This window comes from Tiliqua scincoides, chromosome 8 (genome assembly GCF_035046505.1).
Source record: "Tiliqua scincoides isolate rTilSci1 chromosome 8, rTilSci1.hap2, whole genome shotgun sequence".
NCBI lineage: Eukaryota > Metazoa > Chordata > Lepidosauria > Squamata > Scincidae > Tiliqua > Tiliqua scincoides.
The window spans coordinates 29,036,794-29,059,700 of NC_089828.1; the positions used below are offsets into that span (position 1 = coordinate 29,036,794).

Here is a 22,907-nt window from a genome sequence, read left to right on the forward strand (position 1 = left end):
AAGGCAGCCATGTGTGAGAGCTGCAAGTGCATTTGGTAACAAGGAATATGCCAATGGTAGAATCCACGCTTGTTCAGAGCTAGTGATCAAACACGAGGTTCCTCTGACTTAGCGGTAGCAGATCTTAGATGGATAATTGTTGCCAGGGGACCACAGGTGATCTTTCACATCCTTCACCAGACTGACTTTTTTTTCTTTTGACACGGCAGAACAAAGCACTGCAAGGTTCTTTTCTTAAACCATTTCTTGTCTGACAACTTTTGGGGTGAGTGCCTGATTAGAAGCATGTCACAGCTAAACTTCAGGTGGGTTGCAGCTGAGGCTTGGTAACATGTAGAGATGGTAGGTGACCTATAAGCTCATGGAATAGCTGCAGGTAAACTAGCCTTTTCTGCAGGCTTGGATTCTTTAGCGTTGGGCTCCAAACTTTTACCAAACTGGACTTTGGCAATGCACTTCAGAAGACGGGTCCCATGTTGCAGTCAGGAGGCTGAGGTGGTTCCCTTAACAAGCTGGTTGGGATGAGCCCTTAACAAGCTAAAGATCACTTTTCTACCATATCCAGGGCTGGGAGTGATCCTTTACATCCCCCCTCAGCCTTGGGCCAAGTGCAGCCTTTCAGCCTGATTTCCTTTCAGCATGGTCATGTGAAAATAAATGAGAGAAGGGTAGTCTCACACATTATAATCAGAACAGACCTCAAAAGGACCTTTTTCTCACCATCAGAAAATGAATAGGTGAAAAACAGCACTGTATCTAAGGTCTGAAAAGTGGCTGTAACCATTTTGGAACCATTCAAATTAAGCCAAATCTCCTTACCATCTCCTCATTGTTCAGGGACGTCCTGATGACCATGGCCAGCGATATTCCAGACTTCCGGGCAGAAAGAGTCTGTGCAAGGCAAAAGCACATAATCAGCAATATAACAATGTTTGTAAGGCAAGTGGCAGAGCTGGTAGAAGCAGAAGCTGGCTGAGTGGTTTTAATCTCTGGGGATATGAGGTTTGGGTCCACTTTTGCTTGCACATCAGAAGTGCTCTTTCACAACACGTGTGCACTGCATACCAGTTCCAACACACCATATTCTAAACTGTAGGCTCCAAAATGAAGCCCCCCCACTGAAAATATTACAGTGTGCACATTGCCAAATTTAAGACTTCTCCAACTTTTCACCTGTTTAAAATCTCTTTAGAAGCACCCTGTATTTGCAGATGTTGAAAACAAAATTAAGCCATTTCTGCCCAATATTGCATATATGCAACAGGGATCAAATGTGTACACCTGTGGCTTGGGCAGAAATGGGTTAAAATAAGGGAATATTGAGATAGGTAGATAAATATTTTGTTACTAATACAGTATTTGATTCATTTCTATGCAGTGTTCCTCTCCATCCAAGATTGGTCTTCTCATCCTACATGTGGACCTTGGACATGACAACCTCCTTTTATAACAACTTTTATAATACAAAACCCACTGAATTGAGGATGAGAGTTGTGTAGGAGGAAGGTTCTCCACCAGAACACACTTTGCAGCATGAATTGCTATCTTATATGTTTATGCAGAAGTATGCCCCACTAAGTTCAACAGGACTTATTCTTGGATAAGGGTGTACAGGATGGCAGCCTCGGATGGCAGTATGGTTCCATATGTCTGGCCTCTTGCCTTGATTTCAAAGATAAGGGCATGCATGCCAATGCCTGCAAAATCCAATTTCAGAATTGGATATTTGCCCGTTTCAAGTTCAAGTACAAGTGTCTGGCTTTAAATCCCAATATTGTGGTTGACCTGCTTATAGATTTGGCTGCTAATTTACAACGCAGGAGTGACATGTTGACCTCTTGGCAAATTACCAGAATCAGATTCTTCAAAGTTAAGTGGCAAAGTTTCAGGGGTTTATTTTTATTACTATTCCAATGATAATTTAAAAGGGCCACTTTCTGCATTACACACTGCACATTCAACCACAGTCATGTGCAAAATGACAAAAACAGGTCAGAGAGAGAAACCTATTAGCAGCGCCATTTCTCAAAGCAGCCTAATGGTTGACTCCATTCTGGGCCAGAGTTCAAGACATCCATTCTGTATAATTTCCACATTAAAGAATGCAGCATCATTTTCATAAGTGTTCTGCCCACTGCATGAACAGGAACATCTAGCCATTTAGCTATTTGATTTTTCTCTGTAAACCGCTTTGTGAACTTTAGTTGAAAAGCGGTATATAAATACTGTTAATAATAATCTGAATATCATGGAAATCAAGAGGCCAGCTCTGGACTAAGTGGGTCGTGGAGAGTGGAGACCCTTGCAGGCCAGCACTGATGACCCAGTAATTGCACACTTATGGCATCATTTCATAATGTCCCACATTTAAACAACCTGTATTTAATAAAACCTCTCAGCTTCCCTCTGCCACAGCCTACCCAATGTTTAGCGCTTCCCTTGACAATATTTAAATTTGCAGAGGGATGTAATATGATTAACACAGTGAAACTAATTATGATGTAAGAACAACTCCTTGGCGCCGTCTTCTATGGTTGGCTTCATTATTGCTGTATGATGGTTAATAAATGAATCTTGCAAGTTTTTCTTTGCAAACTCTTTGCAGTTTAGTTGGCTCACGACGTTAATTCATAATTAATTTCCTTAGCTAGCCATTAATAACGAAATGATTCTGTTTGCTTGTCAGTCCCCATCTTTCTCTTCTATTTCAATAAACATAGCATACTTTTGTAATTAAAAAAAATGAAACAGATCAAATTTGAAAAAAACTTTGCAGGGACAAAATGATGAGGCACTAAAGCCAATTCTGTCTCCAAAACAAGGACCTGATTTTAATCCTAAAGATGTAACTTCCAAGATGCTCAGGGCTGGGCAGACGCAGGGTGCTGCCCTGTGAGAAGGAGGTGCATACTTTGTGTAGGTTGCCATCTGGGGCCTCAAGTCAAAGAACCGCATTGGAGCAAGTTCGCATGCCCAAGAGGGTTTTAGAATTGTGTTCCCCAGGTATCACCCCCGCTCCAACTTGTCACATTTATAAAGGAATATTTATACACCACTTTATAGCAAAGAAGTTCGCAAAGCAGTTTACATAGCCAAAAACAAAAGAAAAAGATGGTTTCTTGCCCCAAATTGGCTCACAGTTATAAACAAAAACGCAGGAGAGGTGCGCGAGCAAACAGCCATTTGAAAAGATGCCATGGAGTGAACAGAACAATTGTTATTCTCCTGCTAAATAATAATAGGTAACATTTGTACAGCACTTTCTGAGAGTGCAAAGTGCTTCACATGCATTAACTTGATGGAATCCTTACAACATCCCTGTAAGGTGAGCAAGTAACATTATCCCCAACTACAGAACATGTCCTCAGACCATGACCTGAGGCTAACACATCAGAGTCCATTCAGAACCATGGGGGGGGGGAGCTTTTTCCTCCAAGCACTCACATAATTATGTATTTGTTATTCTTTAACTAAGCTTCGTATATTCCACCTTCCAACTTAAAATCCCTTGAGGGAGCTTACAAAATAAGATTACAGACAATGAAATCACTGCCTGATTTCTCCCTCTGCTACAGCCAGTGCAAATGGCTACAGACAGACACAGTTCTAGACGGGGAGCCAGAGTGATGGAGGGGGCCTGACTCTCTGTGCTGCAGATGGACAGAGCTTTCTAAGGGGAGGAAGCAGGTGACCACAGGTTTCAGTCAGGCCAATGGATAATTTCACTCACAATTGCTAGCCTGAATCTGAATTGAGCCTGGGGGAGACTTTACCCATAGTCAAAAAAACCCACTGGGCATCCGCAAGCCCTTCACAGTATACCTAGAATGGCTCTTTGAACCCCAGCCCATGCAATGGACATCACTCACTGAATTATTTGCTGCCCTTCAATGAATTGTCCAATTCATGAGTGTTTCATGCTGGGCCACGCGCAAGACATACTCTGAACGGCATGCAAAAGATCCTCACCTCTGACCTAACCTTTTCCTTCTGAGCCACTGAATTTGACTGTGTGTGTAAAATAGATAATGATTTGTAAACTGTGTGCATCTTGTACCAACTCATTTGAAGACCACCATTCTATCTCATATATGGGCCACAGACCTCGGACTGGCCATAGCTTCCCACTACATATACACACAACTGGAAACGGAAATTCTTGTGCATTTCAGTTCTTCGGGACTTGCCGAGGACATTTTCCTTCGAATTCCAGAACTCCTTGGGATCGTCCCTTGGAGGGTGACCAAACTGGGAGAACCTCCTTCAAGGGAAGGGATGATCCCAGCCTCCCAGATCAAGCTGGAAAAGCAGCAGACAGCTCCCACTGACAGCAATGGCTGGAACCAGCAAAATGGAAGTGAAACTCTAACTGTATTTTAACAAGCACCAAAATAAACTCCCTGTGGAGCAACAGGAAGAAAAAATCAGGGTAAGGAACTTTTCCCTGGAGACCTAGACTACCACACCCACATGTGTGATGGACACAGAAGACTAAAACTTCAGATTTCCTAATGGAAGCCAGCTTGGCCAAATAGAAACGGAAGGCTCAAATGTTCACCCAGACTGTGCCATCTCTTTACCTGCTGACATACTGCTTACAACAGAAAGATGGCAAGCCCACTTCTTCCGCTTGGTGAAAAACTGAGTTAACTACAGGCATGAATGGTGGGGTCAGGCTGACCTTTTCCTAATGAAAATTGCACTGCAGACAATGTGCAACTGAGAGTTTGCAGACAATACCCCCCTCCAAGCCTAAGTTACAACTCCACAAAAAACTATCTTGAGTGTTAACAGCTTCAGTGAACACCTCGCTATAGCCTCCAGCAGAGAGGCCATCAGTGCGGTCACAACTCAATTCAAGTTGCTTGAAGGAAATCTGTGAACCGGGGATGGGTTAAGCACAGCCACTCCAAAATGTCTGGAACCTGCCTGCTCCCAGAATCCTTATTCTCCTGCTTGGACTATGCCAAGATATGCCAGATGGTATTATGCACCCCATTAATGGAAGCCCTGCGGGAAGAAAAAGTATCAAGAGTCTCACTTGAATACCCCAAGTCTGCCAGCTGCTGCTTTTCAGTTTCTAAGCTGTCAGTTCCAAGCATTTGCAGATGGCAGACAGGGGCCTAAGTAAGAACAGCCACACACAGGTGCCTCCCATGGACATGCTGACCATGTCTGGAAAGCAATGGGGCCAGTATAGTGCTAGCAGGATGACCTGCTGCTGTAACCTCAGCACCTGAATCCTCCAAAGGACTTATGGGATCAATGAAAAGGAAGGGGAAAGGTACAGGAGCCCTGCAGGCCGCATTATGTCATGACCCCTACTATGTTCGGATATGGATGCTGCGACATGAATGTGTGGCACCTGGACATTTTCTGCCACTGAGAGCAGGATAGCTAAGAGTTGACCAAAATTGTTGACAACCTCCTTAACCTATTTTTGCCCAGCCCATAGGTGTATACATTTGGTCCCTGTTGCATATATGCGATGTTGGGCAGAAATGGTTTAAACATGTGAGAATGCTGAGCCAGCCTGTTTTCTGGTGATGACCCCACCAGGTGTCCTGTCCTGATCAAAGGCCCAATTCAGATTTCCTTGTGGAGAGATGTGGATGTACTGCCTCTGTGCCCATTAACATATCCTTTCTTAGACACGTAGTCCATACAGACAGCAGGGATGCTTCTGTGGGGGACCAGATTCCCTGGGCTATGCATTCTTCCACATGTGCTCCCCAGCCTAACAGCCTGGCTTCTGTAGTTATTATAGATCTGATGGGGATGGAGGGAAACATCCCCTGAGTCAATCACTGTGGTGCCAGCTAGCAGTCTAATGATGACTGGACAATCCTTGAAATCTCTACCACTGAATAAGCTTGATGGGCTATTTGTTGCTCAGATGGACAGTGCAATTTTTTTTCTTTCAGCCTATCTTTGTTGCTTTGAGGATGGCTTTGTTGTGCCTTTTGACCACAGATAAATGGCTTTGGTGAACACTAAACCGGTGACAAATGCCCTGAAAGCCACAGATGAAATGACAAATTCATTGTAAGGAACCACTTATTTATAGAAGGGGTCCTCAGATCCTCCAGCTGCTGGGATCACCGGAGTCAACATTACTTCTGCTACAGGTGCATCAATCACTGGGACTTTGAACTGATCCATGATGTTCTGGGAAAGTTATAGAGTGAATTTGCCAAACAGTTGGCCTGCTTGTCTTTGGAAGGACTGGTCTACTTGACTTTCCAAATCTTCTCTATGGATTCTGGAAAGGACATGGTCACATTCTTGGGGGTGTCTTGGAGGCAGTGGTAGAAACCTCTCTTTCTGAATTGTCTGGATTAACGTGTGACGTGCCTTTGCAAACAGCACTGGAAAGACACTGGATGGGGGAAAAATGTCTATTGGGATACAGAGTGCCTTGACCTACCTTTTCCTCAGAAAGCTCCCCCTCTAACTTGTAGACTGAAGGCAGGGATGTATTTGACTAGTCTGGAGAGGGCTGGTTATGCAAGACCATGGTTGAATTGACCTTGTCCCCTCCTTTGATAGACAGTAGGTGGGAAATTCACTGGGTGGATCCACAGATTCCTTATGAGTTTATGGCTGTTACATCTGCAGTCTTGCTGGGAGAGCAGACTGAAGATGCAGCCATCTTTCTAGAACCGCTGAAGGATCTGCTGCTAGAACATCTGCAGCCCCTCTGGTGTTTGGATCTGCCCCTAGAGTAACTACATTATGTCTCTTTTTACCTTTATGGGGCTTCCTACATGGGGAGCTGGCTCAAGACCAAATGTGTATGGCTTACTCCCCCCAGGACAAAGCCCCCTGAACCTCCCTTGTGACAATGGTTGGGAGCATGCTCTGTCCCAATTAAGATCTGGAAATTCAGGTGAGGAGTGGGATTTCCATTACTCACCTCCTCCTGAAGTGGTCTAACCATGGCCATGAGGGTGCTGAGCCAACTGAAACCACAGCAACCATGTCCTCAGCTGCTTTCCAAAAGGTTGAAGACATCTCAAATAACCCCCACTCCCATTTTGTGTTTGGGGGACAGTCTGGACATTGCAACAAATAACCTCAGGCTGCCCTGCAAGGGGGGAGTCAGCTGGTGATGCTCCATGCAGGGACTTTGGAGGGAACTCTGATATGGTGTGTGGAGGCCAACATGAACCTTGCCTCTTTTCTTGGCTGCCCTACTGCTCTTCTCCAATCCATTCTGCTGGCTGAGAGGGAGGCTCAGCAGTGCTCCCTGACAATGGCCTCCATTGTGGCCATGATCAATGCAGGTGTGAACGGCCAAGATGCCCAAACAGCCCACTGTGGGGGAGGTGACTAAGTGGCCATCTTTCTCCTCCTGCTCATGAAGGGGCCTGATGACAATCCTGCAGGGTTCTAGAGTTAGAAGGAAGAATGCCCTCCGGGAGTGAGAATGCGTTTGCTGTGTGTGCTTATTATGCTCACACATGAAACACCTTGTGTGCCAGCAGTATCAATGTCATACTGTAAAGTGACATTTGCATCCATAAACCCACAGACGCCCCAAAGTCCATCAGTTTCAGCCCCAGAGAGTATGGGCAGATCCCACAAGTCTGGCAAAGAAGCTAACAAGACACCATTATTTCCCAACGGTCTTGATGCTGAACGTAAGGCAGGGAAGAAAACTGTGCCTCTTGCCAGTCTGTTGGAGGTAGCTATGTGAAGGACTCAACCTTAGAAGCTGAGATGAGAGACAGATGATATGCAGGCCAACAACATGCATTAAATGAGTGCCAGAGGCCAGTAACATTTAACTACAACAGACCATAAATAAACGTGAAGGGCACCAGGGAACATTATTGATAGGAGTGTTTTCACCCTCAAGGGCCTCAACATATCTTTAATTATTGATATTAAAACAGCAGCCAAGAAACAGTCATATATTTTCTTGCAGAGGGAGGTGAGGCTGTGCAGAGTCTTTTGCCAGTCCTACTTGGCATATGAGAAGGTCATTAAGAGGATTAAATGCAAACAGCCCACCATGGGGCCAAAAGGTGTTTCACGCAAGAACTTGAAATTAATGCCAAGGGTCATGAAGGAGTTCCAACAAATGGGATCATCCCTTGCACAAAGCCCCGTAAATGAATGAGCCCTGTGCAAATGTACAACGGCTATTCCTGATGGATAGCTACAGCTCTGAATTGCAGAGGCCCACAGATGACAACTCAGGGAGGGCTCCGACAACAGCCCTCCTTTTCCCCACTGCTAAAGAGCCACTGGAGTCTAAGTCTAGTCTCCCTAGGACGTGCACAGCAGCCTTGTCAGTGAGAGAATGGCTGCCCTTTGGCACTCTGGGCCTTGAGCACATGGCCCTCTGTTGCTTGCTCCAGCATCAAACTGAGAGTGACCCTGCTAATGATGGAGAGACAGTGAATCAGGCAGCTGGAATATCAAGGAAAGGCAAAGAAGAGAGGGGCAGAGTAGAACCAAGCCAGCTTGGGCAAGCCTCTGGGTCTGGGCAACCAGAGGACACATAGACTAATAATATCCTCACTGGCTCCCGCTTTCCTTTTAATAAAGAGAAATAGAAAAATGTGCATAATTATATTTTTATTAAATATTAATCCAGTTTATAGGGAAGAAACTGGATGTCATTCCTCCTATCAATAATTAAGGCCATGAGAATCATGATCTGCCAGGGTCCAACTGGGGGCGCAGGGTGGGGGGGGAAGCAAAGACAGGGCTGAAGCTGGATGAGAGCCACATGGCATGTGGATTTTACAGATGCTGAACTAAAGTTGTACTTGCACACATGTGCACATGCAAGCACAGCCTCCAACAGAGTCCGGTGCATCCCTCTCAACTGACACAGAGGCCACTACCGTGTCTGATCTGATCATCTAGGCATTTTTAAAAGTTTAGAATAGTCCTCTTGGCCTTGAGCTAGTCACTGATTCCAGAATCTGTGCCACCTTTGCATTAGCACCAGTGCAGAACCTGCAGCAGGTGGTTTCACACCGTGTTAAGCACAATCTTGTCTCCCCTTCCTGAGGAAGGGATGGAGGAAAGGATGAGCCTGGGAGTGAAAACAGGCACAAAAAACTGTGTGTCTCAGGTGTGTGAAGCTTCATGATCTGCTAGCCCTGATAATTACTCCTCTTCTACCAGTGTGCGTTGCTGCCTGCTGTGCGTGATTTATATATTCAACACATTCTTATTCTGCTCAAATGAACAGAAAGCACATTTACAGGAAATAGACAACATTCCTTGTTCATTCAATACCCAATCAGCCAATGGAACTCACCGCCACAGGGTGCTGCAAGTGGCACTAGCATAAATGTGTTTTTGGAGGGCTGTAAAATTATTTACCATAATAGCTAGAAGCTACCCAGAATTGCTTCTGGCTGCTTGATGCTTGGTAGGGACAACAGGGCATGGACAGAGTCATCACGCTTGCTTCTGAACCCCTTCTACACCATGCCCCCCCTTCTGAGACAATTTATGGGCATCTTCTGCAGCTGGTGGCCTGGCCAGTCCTGCCTTCTCTGCCCAGTTTCCCACAGCAACTTCAGTGCTGGCTACAGTGATAGCCCCACTCTAGCAATCCTAAGAAGCATGTCCAGTACTGTAGCCGGCTCAGGCTCTTGTCCTGTTTTTAGACCTTCCACCCTAAAGATAGATGTGATCAGTTTATGCTCCTGGCCACTTGCCACAACAATCCCACAGCATGCCAGGAGGAGTGACATCAATGCACCTATGCAGTCAGAAGATGAAAGAGAAGCTCACTTATTTTTTTATTTTCATAAATGAATTAAGAAACTCTTTTTCTCCTTCTCAGGTATATCTCCGGCTTAGCTCCAATTTAGCAAAGCTATCTGCCCATGAGAAGGTTTGATGCCCTGGTGAGAAATTAATATTCCACACACAGAGAAGAAAAGCAGCTGCTCCTTGGAAAATGTCATTCTGTATTGAGGAGAACAGAACTGGAAGGGGCTGAAAGCTGAGTGGAGGTTGAATCCTGGCCCTAGTGGACTGGTGCACTGGTTTACTGGGGGGGGGGGTCAAGGGGGGCAAATGCCCCAAATGCCACATCTGTGGGTACACTGCCACCTTCCTCACTCTCACCTTCCTCACTCTCACCTTCTTCACTCCACCCAGAGGCCTCTGGAAGGTTGGAAAGGACACGTGTGACCTTCTGACACCTCCGGAGGGCCTTTAAAGCACACTTCTGGTTTTCAGCCAAAAACTGGAAGTGATGTTTAAGGCCTTCGGAGGGCCAGGGGGCCATCATGGCATTCAAAAGGCCTTCTAAGGGCCTTAAAATGTCACTTCTGGTTTTCGGCCGAAAACCACAGGTGCACTTTGAAGGCCCTTGGAAGGCCTTTGGAGGGCTTTTAAAGTTCACTTCTGGTTTTTGGTTGGGAGCAGCATTCTGCAGTCCTGGCCCTGGGCAGCACAGGGGCAAGAATTGCCAGTGTACTGGTGAGAAGGGTGGGTGCTTCCCCATCTTGCAACAGAGTGTAGAATGAATTTCAGGGGAGGTTTCCTCAAACTCACCACCATTCTAGTAAACGTGAACACTAGAGCACTGTGAAAATCTAGAGCCCATGAGACAGAAACTAGTCTGGGGGATGCCACAGCAAGATGGCAGAGGTCTCTGGATGTGAATCCCCTGCAATTTCAGTGGAAAGTGCCCTCAATACTTTTTCCCTCTCTAGCTGTAAGGGTAGGGAAATTTTCTCAGAGAAAGTCTAAGGGCTAGTTTTACCCACCCCTTACTCAAGCATGCACAGTGGTAGGCCCAAACCCTCAATCAAAGAGTGGACACATGTTTGCGGAGACTGGAACAAACACTTGTTCCTGTACCTTGTGGTACCCATGGCAGGATCTTCTACGTGGGGACCCACAATCAGATGTGGCCAACCCCTTCTCCCTCTGGAGAGGGGAGGAACAACTGACTGAGGGCAAGAACTGGGACTGGTCACCAGTGCCGGCCGTAATTATGGTGCTTAGTTGGCATTCAGACATTTACAGTTACTCCCTTGCCTTAAACTTGGTCGCTAAGAATTATAATTTCTGTATTGTCTCTCCTGTTGATATACTTCATTAGGCCCTTGAACATTTTTTATTTTCTCTGGCCCTGAAAATCCTGGAGAAAATGATAAGAGATGTCTTCATTTTTGTGGGTAGCCCCATGGGGTCTAGGCATTTACCAGCAGTGGTGGTAGGCATTTGTTTTTCCTAGAACTTGAAATGCTGCCAGTTTTGAGAGTCGTAGCAGATCTGCCAGGCACCTTTTTCTATCCCAGAGCGCACCAAGGCAACACACAACCACCCCATGCACTCTAGGACAGAAGATGGAGTCCGACAGTAGCTGGTTTCTCAGCAGAGAAGCAGTGCTTCATCACTGCCATCACCCCTCTCAGAAGCAGAGATGTTTCAAATTGAGAGAGAGAGAGAGAGAGAGAGAGAGAGAGAGAGAAACCTGCCCCCATCGCTGAGAAATTTCCAACCCCTCCCCCAATAAACCAGCATTTTTGCCATTTTCTGGGGCTATTTTTGGTTGGTGGAAATGTTCCTGAGATTGAAAAAACAGCCCCCCCTCCCCCAATTGGCAGAAATACTGGCCAAAAGAAAAGTGGCACAACACTAAACAATTTCAAACTGCGAACCTTCGAGGGAATGAAAGAACTTTCATTTTTAAACATTTGTGTCTTAAAGAGGTGGGGGACAATTGGTGTTGTTTGCTACATTAAGAGCACACACTGGAAATAACGACTGCAAAATGTCCTACTGGTTTACAATAAAGACATTGCCATTTTGCAGAGAAGTAGAATAAAAATGATTAACCGCGCTTTAAAATGTCGCTGAACTTCTGAGGTGTATTTGATTTGCAGGACAATATAAACCACACAGCATGGGCAAAAGCCTCTCCATTTTTCCTGGGTTTTCAAAAGCCTAAAAAGGCATCCCACAGGATCATTTCGGGCCAGTGCAGGATCAATTGACTTAAGGGTAAAGTGCGGGGCAGGAGAGAAGAATTCTAGTAAGAGATCAAAAGAGAATCTGCAGAAGGAAAAGAGGTCCAAAAGCCTTGACTAGCCAAGATCTCAAGGCTTGTCACAGTTTGGGCAGTGATGTGCTGAAGTTGGCCATCTTCCAGAATCTAGAATGGCCAGCACCATAAGGACCCCTTGATCACCATATGCAATTAGAGGCAGAGTGATGTCACCAGAGCAGGGGGTCTGCCTAGGGCTTGCTCAATTCCTCCCTGGGTCTGGGGCAACTTGTCAAATGTTACTGCCCCCTTGCCGTGATATGCCAGGCTCTGTTCCTCCTCCAACTCCCTGGATTCAAAAAGGAAGATGGGAATAGAGAAGAAGAGGAATGCAGAGTGGTGGCCTAGACAGAGTGTTCAGGACTCTGCTCCTCACCAAACATCCTCTTGCATAGGATAAGGAGCAGCAGTGGAGCCAGACAGATGTAGGTAGGCACCCCGCCAAACTACTGTCTGAGGTGATGCCTCTCAGTCAGCCTATGGATAGGACAATGCTTGACCTGTGCATCAACACAGAAGATGCAACATCTTCAAGCCAGCTGGGGACTGAACAAGACCTCCCAATCTATGTGGCAAAGGCTGGAACAGAAGACAGAGTTCCAGTGAATTGGCTGCCTTTTATAAAGCCCCATACAGCTTGCACCTCCTCCTCCCAAGTGGTTTTGTCACACTTCTAGCTTAGCACTAAATCACACAACCAGCAGTGTGGGGAAAATACACGCAGGACAATACTTCTGAGTATGTAAGGCTAAGAAGTCCCACTCATATCAATGGGACTTCCTCCCAAGTAAGTGTGCAGGGGTTTGCAGCCAGAGGATGCAGTCTGAATCACACTGGCTTGGCACTGCAATCTCTGGGGCTGGCCTCCAAGTCAAAATGCTTTAGAGCTCAGATATCAGACATATCATTTCAAAACAGGTTTCAGATTGCTTTTGCAATCCCATTTAGGCTCCAAGTGTTGCCCGAGATGAGGTTTTTTAATTTGCAGTGAATGGGTGCCCTGCAATAGAGCTTTTGAGAAACACTAGAGATTAATTATGACATTCCAAAACATCCATCAATAGAAAAGCACTTACCAGCGCCTGGAAAATGCAGCATCGAGGAGAGAGAAATTAGAGAAAGCATTAATAGTCAGGTGTTGTCGGGATGATGACAAGCAATGATTAATATGTTGATTGGTATCGAAGCGGCAGAGAAACCACATTAACTCCTGGCATTATTTCCCCAATTGGAAAACATTCATACAGGTAATTGAATTGATTCATATAAGAAATCGCTTAGAAAGAGAGTGATGCTCTATTATTCATTTTTCCCTCCGGTGAGCACGAGTGAAATTTATTTAGTGCAACTCACAGTTGTACCAAAATGTTGGTGACCACCTAGTTCCAAAGAGGAACAGGGTAGACTAGGGAAATAATATTTTGTAGATCTTCTGTTGCTCTGTAGCATTCCAGATTTCTCCTGGAACTGAACTGCCTCCATGAGTGCACATAAGAGTATAGAACAAGCAGGCCCCAAGGAGACGCTGGAAAGGGTGCATCCATGTAGGAATCTTTTTAGAAATGCTACACTTGATCTCAGCCCATTTTCAACCCTTTTAGTCTAACGGCACACTGACAAGGTACTAAAATTGTCAAGGCACACCATCAGTTTTTTGATAATTGACAAGGCACACCTTGCTGTTAGTGGGGGGCTCACATCCTCCAATGGCCGTACTAATAAATTACCCTCCCCCCAAACTCCCATGGCACACCTCCTGACAATGCACAGCATGCCAGTGTGCCAAGTCACAGCGGTTGAAAATGGCTGGCTTATTAGGACAGAAGGTGCTCAAGATGACTTGCCATAATAAACAGCATATACAGAATACAATAACAGACAAACAAAGTCAGAATATTGAAACACAGTACAGCGTAACAGATATATTAGAAAATGGCAGCAGCAACAATAATTGCCTGTCAGCAAGAAAGGCAGCAGGTTTTTAATCTGTGAGTAAAAGGAGTCTAAAGATGTTGCACACCAAATGGAACTCAATCTTCCATCCCAGTCCCTTTAAGATGGGAGGTTCCTATGCAGTTAAAGTGTCCTGGGGTGCGAATTGGCCCTTTGCACTGCGTGTGCATGAACATGCGTAAATGTGTATGCATGCACACACCATGTTTTTCCAGCTTCCCCCTTGTTATATTTTATGTATAAAGTGCCTAAAATTACCAGGCTCTGCACAATACATTTCAAAAAGACAACAAGCCTGCAAGTTCACCATCTAAAACTGACTGGTACAACGGAAAATGGGAGGGACTGGAAACCATCATCACTACTGGCAATCCAAATCCAAGGTTAGCCTGCTCATGGGCCTGCAATCAGTGCAGTGGTCAGTGAGTAATTCATGTTTTGATATGGTCAAAACAAAATAATGAACTTTATTATGCCACAAGTGATTCTTCTTTGGTCTGCCAGGTAGGCTCACAGCAAATATGTACCACTTCCAATATATTAAGTCTGCTGCATGCAATCATACCTACCCATGTGTAGTGACTGTGTAGGTGGTTTTGTTTTTTTTTAAAGCTGGCCCTGATTTATACAAGGGCAACACAAATCCCCTGCTTTGTGGCTTGTTCGCAATTTAATTCCAAAGTGAACAGACAAATTCCAAATGCAGCCCGCTTTACCAGGAAAAGCACATGCTTCACTTTTCAAATGAATTAACATGCCCTTGGTTTGCTGCTGGGAACTTACCACATCGCGGACGATGGGAAACGTTTTCTTGCGGCGCAGGTCCGGCATGCTGTCAATTCCATAGAGTGCACTTCCTGGCCTTGGGAGGAAAGAAAATGTGGATAAAAACCACCACCACCACATATGTATCTGTTTCAAGAAATATTCGGTCCTAGACACACATTCTCCACATGAGGTTTTACTGATGCTCATTAAAACACTCCTAGAATGGCTCGACAAAGGCTAACGCAACCAGAGATCACCTTGGCCTTTTGAGCTGCAGTGTCACATCTCCTGAAAGCTTTCTTAACATCTCCTCAAAGCTTTTGTAACACTCTCAAATGCTGCTACTGCTGCTGTTGAATGAGCTTTATCTCTTTCATATGCTCCTACAACAGCAAGCAGCCAAAAGTCACCAGGGCCAGCACAAATTCTCCTGGCACCTGAGCTATGCTCCAAATGTTATTCCCTCAATACTTGGCAGTGCACCAGCATCCATTTCTACAGTACTTCCTCCTGCCTGCTCTGCCCTGGGTTCCAAAAGGAAGCTGGGAAGACTGCAAGCAGGGAAGAGAGCAGAGTGGTTGGCTGTAGCATTGAAGACACTCTGAGATGCTCTAGCCCACCTTTCTCTGCCCCCCACAGTTCTTCTTCATCTGCTCCATTCCACTCTTCCTTTTCAAATACAAGGAGCAGGAGAAGGAGATGGAATAGAGGCAGGCAGGCAGAGGCCAGTATTCCTGCCAGTTTGTGGTCAGAGGCAAATAAGCCAGTCAGCCTCATGGACAGGATTGGCCTGAACATTAGACTGAGAGCCTGGTGTGCCCAATATTTCTCTGTAGGCAACACTTTTTCCAATATACATATATCTGCATGCATCCAAAGTTTGCTTATTTCTCCATAAAGATCCTAGAATAGGCTGCACCAAGAGTTGTGGCAGAATGCAGTTCATGCTAACAACAACATAATGGGGAAACTACCCAAAGGAAAAGGGTAAGGTGTGAGAGTGGAAACTCAAATGTGGGTAGAACAGAGTCCACAGCCCAAGAGTAGGTCCTCAGTTTCTGGTTGATTTCCTCAGGTTGGTTGGCCAGGATGGTGGACAAGGTAGACCATGGCCTGGTCTAGGAAAGCACTTATTTAAGTAATGCATTTATAGAATGCTTATAAAAGTACTGTCTAACATTTTCCCAAAGCAGCTGATTAAAATAATAGAAACAGTAAAAAGGACCCCAGGGTAAAGGAAAGAGATACAAAGTAGTAGTATAAAAGCATTCAAATTGTACCAGCAATCAGTTAAAATCCTCTCTAAAATCAGCAATAACCATTAAAAGCCAGGAAAAATGAAAGTGTTTGGAGAGTCTGTTTAAAAACAGTGAATGGGGAGGCTTGCCACAATTCTCCAAGCAAGTTGTTCCACAACTGCAGTGCCACCACTGAAAAGGCTCTGCAATACTCCTTGCACCCTTAAGGAAGAGTGCAGGTTCAAGACCACTCCACAGCACAACTTTCCCCCACCTGCCACCTTAAGTGTGACAAACACAACTTGTCCCCACTTGCTGCTTTAAGTGTAAAGAGATCCTGAGTCTGCAGTCTTGCTGTGAAAATGTACAACACATGAGTGGACCCACAAGTGGGCGGGGGGGGGGGAGTTGTGCTTTCAATATGACTGGAGACAGACCAAGACTGCTTTAGAGATTCGAGAATAACAGAGAATCATATACTTCTGCATATTTCAACAAAACAACAATAGATAAACCAAGGGTGTCAAACTCGTTTCATATAGAGGGCTAAATAACATGCATGATGCATGCTGAGGGCTGGAAGTGACATCATTAAGCAGGCAGAGACATCACTAAACAGGTCATGATCAGAAATAAGGACTTTATTCTCACTTAGGAGCACATCAGCTGCAAATGACAGAAGGGAAGATATACAAATCTCGATCATATTTTCAAGATATAGGAGTGCTCAGTTATCATGTGGGCTGCCCTTCCAGTAGTGATAGCACAGCTCAGCAGCTTAGAGAGAGCAGCTGATGGTGGTGCTGGGAGAGCCCAAGGACTGGATAAAGAGCTTCCACAGGCTGCATCTGGCCCCCGGGCCTTATGTTTGACATACCCCTGAGATAATCCTTTCCACAGGATTGCAAGCATTCTTATTCCATGTTCCATTCTCTCTCCTGCTAAGCAAGTTCCAGCCTCATCAAGGCCACTGGAACAACCCCACTCCATTCAGAAGTGGTCCCATCTCCTTGCCCCTTTCTGCGCCTTGCTGTCTGGCAGAGGTGCCAACAGCTGCAAAGAAAACATCAATTTCTCATCATGCATTTAACAAAGCAACTAAACACTGGAAAACTTATTTTTGTTTTCATAGCTACTGAAGTCCTCTGGCACTGGTGAAAAATAAAAGTTTAGCAGATGTTTCGGTGAGCGCTCTGGAAGGTCAGGATGGGTCTTCCAAATGAGCTATATTTAAAAAGACTCATACAGTACTTCCATGTGATACTAGGGCTTCTTACATAAAGCAATGCAACAGAAAGTGCTATTAGAATTCAAACCTCTTTCAATGAAATACACTAAATTGACCCACAATCCATTTTAAACCAGTTTTAAAAGGGAGGGAGGAATAGCTTTAACTGGACCAAAATGTTATTCTTCAAAATGCAGTTTGATCTGTACATTTGGGGGTGGGGCACTGACTTAAGCAGGCCATGGGGTGGGGGAGTCCCCTTCCTCTAGCTCTGAATAATGGCTCAACCACTTAGGCATGGCAACCTGGCTAGATCAGCTGGCTATAGGAGGCCAGGCTACGTGGAACATGGCTGACTAAAGGCCAAATCCTATCCACTTTTCCAGTGCTGGTGCTACGGTGCCAACAGGGCATGTACTGCATCCTGTAGTGGGGGTAATCATGGAGGCCTCCTCCAGGTAAGGGAATATTTGTTCCCTTGCCTCCAGGCTGCAGTGCAACTGCACTGGCACTGGAAAGTTGGATAGGATTGGGCCCTAAGCCTGGGTGGGCCTGAGTAGGCCAGAATTCAATGAGCCACAGACCCTCAGCTCTTCTTCTACCGGCAGCAGTTACCTCAGCCAGATGCCATCTTCTCAGACATGCAAAGAGATCTATTTTCATTTTTTTAAGTCTTTAACTGACTTTTGCAAAACTAAACAATAATAAATCCCTTTACATTCTACTCTTCTTCCTCTCTACAAAAACCTCATTAAGATTAAAACGAACATCAACATACCCCTTCAGTGTAAAAATGCATATGCATCAAAAGGAACAAGGCAAAGGGCAATGGAAGAACATAGGCAGGGCCGGCTCTCTAAGTGCCAGTGGTGTCATGCCAAGAGCTGCATTCCATTATCTGGTGACCAGCCTCCACCACTTCCTCCTGCTCCCACCCACCATATTTAAAAAGAGGGGGCAAAACAAAGCAGAATAGGGAATACTGTTATTATTAAGAATATTAATATACCATTTTTCAACACGGAAACACAGAAGACAGTGGTGCTCTGTCACTTCCTCTTCTGCTCCATTCCCCTCTTTAAACCCAGGGAGTAGGAGTAGGAGTGTTGGGGCCTGGGGACCAATTCACCACCTGAGGCAATCACCTAGGTCTGTGTCATGACGGACAGCCCTGGAAGCACAACAGAGCTCTGACCTCCATGGACAATATCTAAGTCCAAAAGATAGTTAGCTATATACAACCCTCATCCACACATAATTGCTTCTTTATATCCTTCCCTGTCTATCTCCTTTGTGTTCAGAACGCTATTTCCTTGGAAATACAGGTGCAGAATGTTTATCTGCAGATTTTATATTTGCAGATCTGGCTCAATGTGAGTTCCCCAGACTTGGCTCAACCTGAACCCTCTGAAGGCAGCTGGAGCTGTGCTCCAGTCACCTGTGCTCTAGTCACCTTCGTAGGGCTCTCTGATGCCTGCAGAGACTGCACGTGTCCACCCATGGCCTCTGTGGGCTTCAGCATGGCCCTGACAGGCAAAAAAAAAGCCCTCTGGAGGCCACTGGAGCACAGCTTTGGTTGCCTTTCAAGGGTTTAAAGGCGCAGAAACCACAGATTTGGTTATCCACAGCTTTCAGTATCCATGGGGGGTGGTGGTGAACAGATCCCTCGTGAATACCAAGGCACCACCTGCATGTGACTTCACAAGCAACATAAAGACACCATAAGGCTTGACAAGGATGCCTCACTCAATGACAAACAATGAACAGGAACAAGAACAGACAAGAACAGGAACAGTTCTGCATAGAATTATCCTTCTGCATAGATCTTGAGTTTTCTTTCTCTTTTAAAGTGCTTTTAATGACTTTTTTTTAAACAAGACACAAAGGTAAAAAGAATGCAGAGGAAGACAATAAATCACCATAAATTAAGAAAAGAGATCACAGAACCAATTCAGCAGACAGGGTACAGCAGGAGTGAAAATGGAAGGTATCTGTACTTAAGCCAGGAATAGTATAGTTTTCAAACAAAAAACAGAGAAGGGCCATAGCTCAGTCGGCATGCTTTGCATGCCAAATGTTCTCTAGGTTTAATCCTTAACCAGTGTCTTCAGATGGATCCAGGAAAGATCTTTTTCTAGAGAGCCACTGCCAGCCAGTGTTGACAATACTGAACTAGATAAAATAATGGTTTAACTCAGTGGTTCCCAAACATTTTTGACCTGTGGCTCCCTTGACCGACTGAACCATTGGTTGCAGCTCCCCATTAGGGCTACAATCCTATATTGTATAGGGCAGCTGGTTTTTCATGGGGATTCCACAGCTCCCCTGGCTGGTTACCAGGGCTCCCCAGGGAATCACAGCTCACAGTTTGGGAACCACTGATTTAACTCAGTATAAAGCAGCATCCTATGGCTTGGGGGCTCACCCTTTTCCTCATACCAGGTACCCTTAAGTTCTGTGTACTAAAGGAGTAAAGAAAAAAGTCACCCATAAATGCTGTCCATAACCAACTCCAAAACAAAAGTTACTCCACCCCAACAATTTATTTGCCCTGAAAGCACATGCATTTATTTATTGAGTACACTACAATCCTATCTGGAGCTCCATTCTGGGGGAAACATGGGATATCAATACACAAAATAAATAAATAACGTCATGTAGCTAGATGACAGCACAAAGTCAAATTGGAATGAGAACAGAAAATATATCCCGCACTTTCTGAAAATACCATGGAGCCAATCGGATCTGGTTATTTGATGGTGTCATGAAGTCAAATCAGAATGAGAGCCATATTTCCTTCCCCGACTCTGAAAGAACAAACCTCTTCTTCCAATTTTGCAACTTTCACTGAACAATGTTGTGAGGTGGGTTCTATGGTCGGAAGGGAGAAAAGTTCTTCTCAAAACCTATCTTTTGGCACAGGCCTGCCAAAAAGGGCAGCAATCAAAATTTCCACCCTAAATCACAACTCTTCTGAAATCCAGCTGACCATGTACTTAGTTATAGAAGTAGTTCCATAATTAACATAGAAATGGAAGAAAATACAAAATGCTGAAGAAGACGGGACCAAACTTGAAGGCCAAATTGTCTCAATATAGATTAAAATGCTACCTCGGTAATTGCTTAACAGAGTTTCCACAAAAGGATTAAAGGAACTTTAATAAAAAGCCAAAAATATCAGTTCAGTTCCTCTGTAGCACAGCAGCTGTCATCATATTACATTCAGCCTCCATCCAGAAGCAGCTTAGATGCTGAGGATGGGATGAATGGGTGGAATGGAGGTGAAGGATCCTAATCCTGGCCTGGAAATAGTAAACGGCACATTCACTGTCTAATGCTATGCTTGGGCTGCGCTGGCAGCACATGAGATGCGCACTGGACCATGTACATCTGGCGCAGGTGAGGGAGGAGGGCAGGGAGAGGTGGAATGGGGAAGAGATGGGGCAGGGATGGGCAGATCAGGCTTGGGAAAGGGGGTGGGACTGGAAGTGCCAGCACGTGGCACCTAACCCCCTTCCTGGGCTTCATCAGCCTGCACTGGTCAACTTGGACTTGTGCCAGCAATATCCCTGGCACAGGTCTGAGTTGACCCATTGCAGCTGCTGGGGCTTACCTAGGGGCAAGAGGATAAATGTAAGGAGACCTCCAGTAGCCAAAATTCCCTTGCGGGATACAACATAACACAGGCTGGCACTGACACATCGCTGCAAGGAGACTGGGCTGTTAGAGTCACTTGGCTGATCCTGAACATTAACACTGGGAAGGATGAGCATGAAATCATGTTTGTTTAATTCTGTTCGTTTATTTTGTCCTCCATTTGCATTTTTATTAGCCATAGTAATTCTGGGATTATTCCCTGTAACTTTATGATGTAACATGGGTTGCTGAGAGGTGACCAAGCGGCTCTTGCTTGGGGAATTGGCTTGTATTATCTAGGTTGGGGTGGTGAATGCCTGGCAGGCCCTGCCAGAAGCTGCCTTTGGCCAGCTGCCATTAACCTTGAGCACTCCCTGCAGAAGACCATAGCAACAAAACCAGTCGCTGATCTAAACTGCTTCACAGCTTGCTGACATTTCCCAAAGTGAAAGCAGAGCTTCAGGCTTCTCTTACTATCCAGCTTTATACAAAACTGTACTGGGCTATTCTTCTACAGTCATCAAAGGGACTGAGCATGCACACACACACACGCACACACACACACACACACACACACACACACACACACACACACCCCAGTAATAAAGTGTTAGATCTAATGAAATTGTGTGTTTTATCATATCAGGCTATGGCTCTATATAAAGCAGAAGATCTGATTTTGTCACCAACAACTGCCCAGGAGTCTAAGGAAAAAGATCAATACGCGAGAACATGTTGTACTTGCCACGACACTAATTTAGGAGTAAGTCAATTCATGGGGGTGGACAGTCTGACTCTCCAGAGCTGTCAGAATACTAAAATGCTGCTGTGTGTGCGCATCAAGAGAGTACTACAATGAGATAAAGTTACTGAATGAACACAGCCTCAGTCGAGCACAAGGGGTCGAGCACAATTAAACTTCCATGTTTAATCAATTTCTGCCCAAAGTTGCATATACGCAACAGGGACCAAATGTATACAACTGTGGGCTGAGCAAAAATGAGTTAAAGACAATACATCTTTGAACAAGAGATACTGGCAATAGACTGCTGCCTTCATGCATTGCTTAGGGTCTGGTGGCATCTGGCCAGGTGCTGGATTGGAGGACCTTTGATCTGCTTCAGCGGCTCTTAAGATGACCTCACACACAGGTGAACTTCATTCAAAACAGCACTTGGGTACAAAGTCATGCAATGTGGTGGTGGATGGGACAGATACAATACACATTTGTGTCGTGGGCTGGGAGGCTGATCAGCTTTAAAGAGCTGAGAAGGAAAAGGATTTTGGTGGTTCTCATCAAAACTAGAATATCCAACTAGAACTGATAACTAGAAACATTCCTGGATATATTTGGTATCCAATTTTTAGCACAAGGAACACGAAAATGAAAGGCAGTGATGGGGCACAGCTAGAGCACTGTGTGCAGTTCTGGACCCCCATGAGAACTTTCATGTACAGCAGCTGCAAATCAATGCGAAAGGTTGAGAATAGTAATAGGAACTTGTTAGGTGAGCAGGGATGAAAAGAGCATGGTCTGCTAAGCTTAGAAGAAGGGAGGTTGAGAGGAAGAGGCACATATATTGGAGAGAATAAAGCAACTAATTCAGGGTGGAAGGGGTGCTTTTCGAGAAGAACCTGCAAGTGCTACAAACTGAACATTAGCAAACTCAGATTGACAACACAAAGGAATTTTTTAACTAAAAAGGGATCCAATTCTGGAAAAGCCTTTCCCTGGAATTTCTGTGGAAAGAAGCAGAGATCCTTGTGGGTTTCAAGACAGGAGCTGGATGCATTTATTTCTGAAGGATGTCTTTTTCAGTGGTGCTCCATCAGGGTCGGGAAGGGTTTGCGACCCTTTCCTCCTATGTGCCCTTGGGATTCCACACCATGCGTGCGCACACCAATCAAAGGCTCAGTTCATCTAGGAGGTCGGCTTTCCATCTGCTGGGTTCACACTTTCCCAGCCAAGATGAAAGGCGAGCATTATTCATTCACCTCGCTTTTGTGTGTCAAAACATCTAAACAGAGTTGAAAAAACAAGCTCTTCTGC

General features: G+C 45.1%; 1 protein-coding gene across 2 annotated transcripts in view; it reads right to left on the minus strand.

The window, feature by feature from the left end:
• The window catches only part of UNC13C (unc-13 homolog C), a 179,482-nt gene that overhangs the window by 113,834 nt on the left and 42,741 nt on the right, over positions 1 to 22,907 (minus strand). The window contains exons 5-7 of one of the 2 annotated variants that reach the window (XM_066636656.1): positions 14,771 to 14,849; positions 13,111 to 13,116; positions 820 to 891 (exon numbers count right to left, since the gene is read on the minus strand). In XM_066636656.1, the coding sequence (XP_066492753.1) occupies positions 820 to 891; positions 13,111 to 13,116; positions 14,771 to 14,849 (157 nt within the window). The remainder of the gene's footprint in view (positions 1 to 819; positions 892 to 13,110; positions 13,117 to 14,770; positions 14,850 to 22,907) is intronic. The other variant, XM_066636655.1, reaches the window with a different exon arrangement.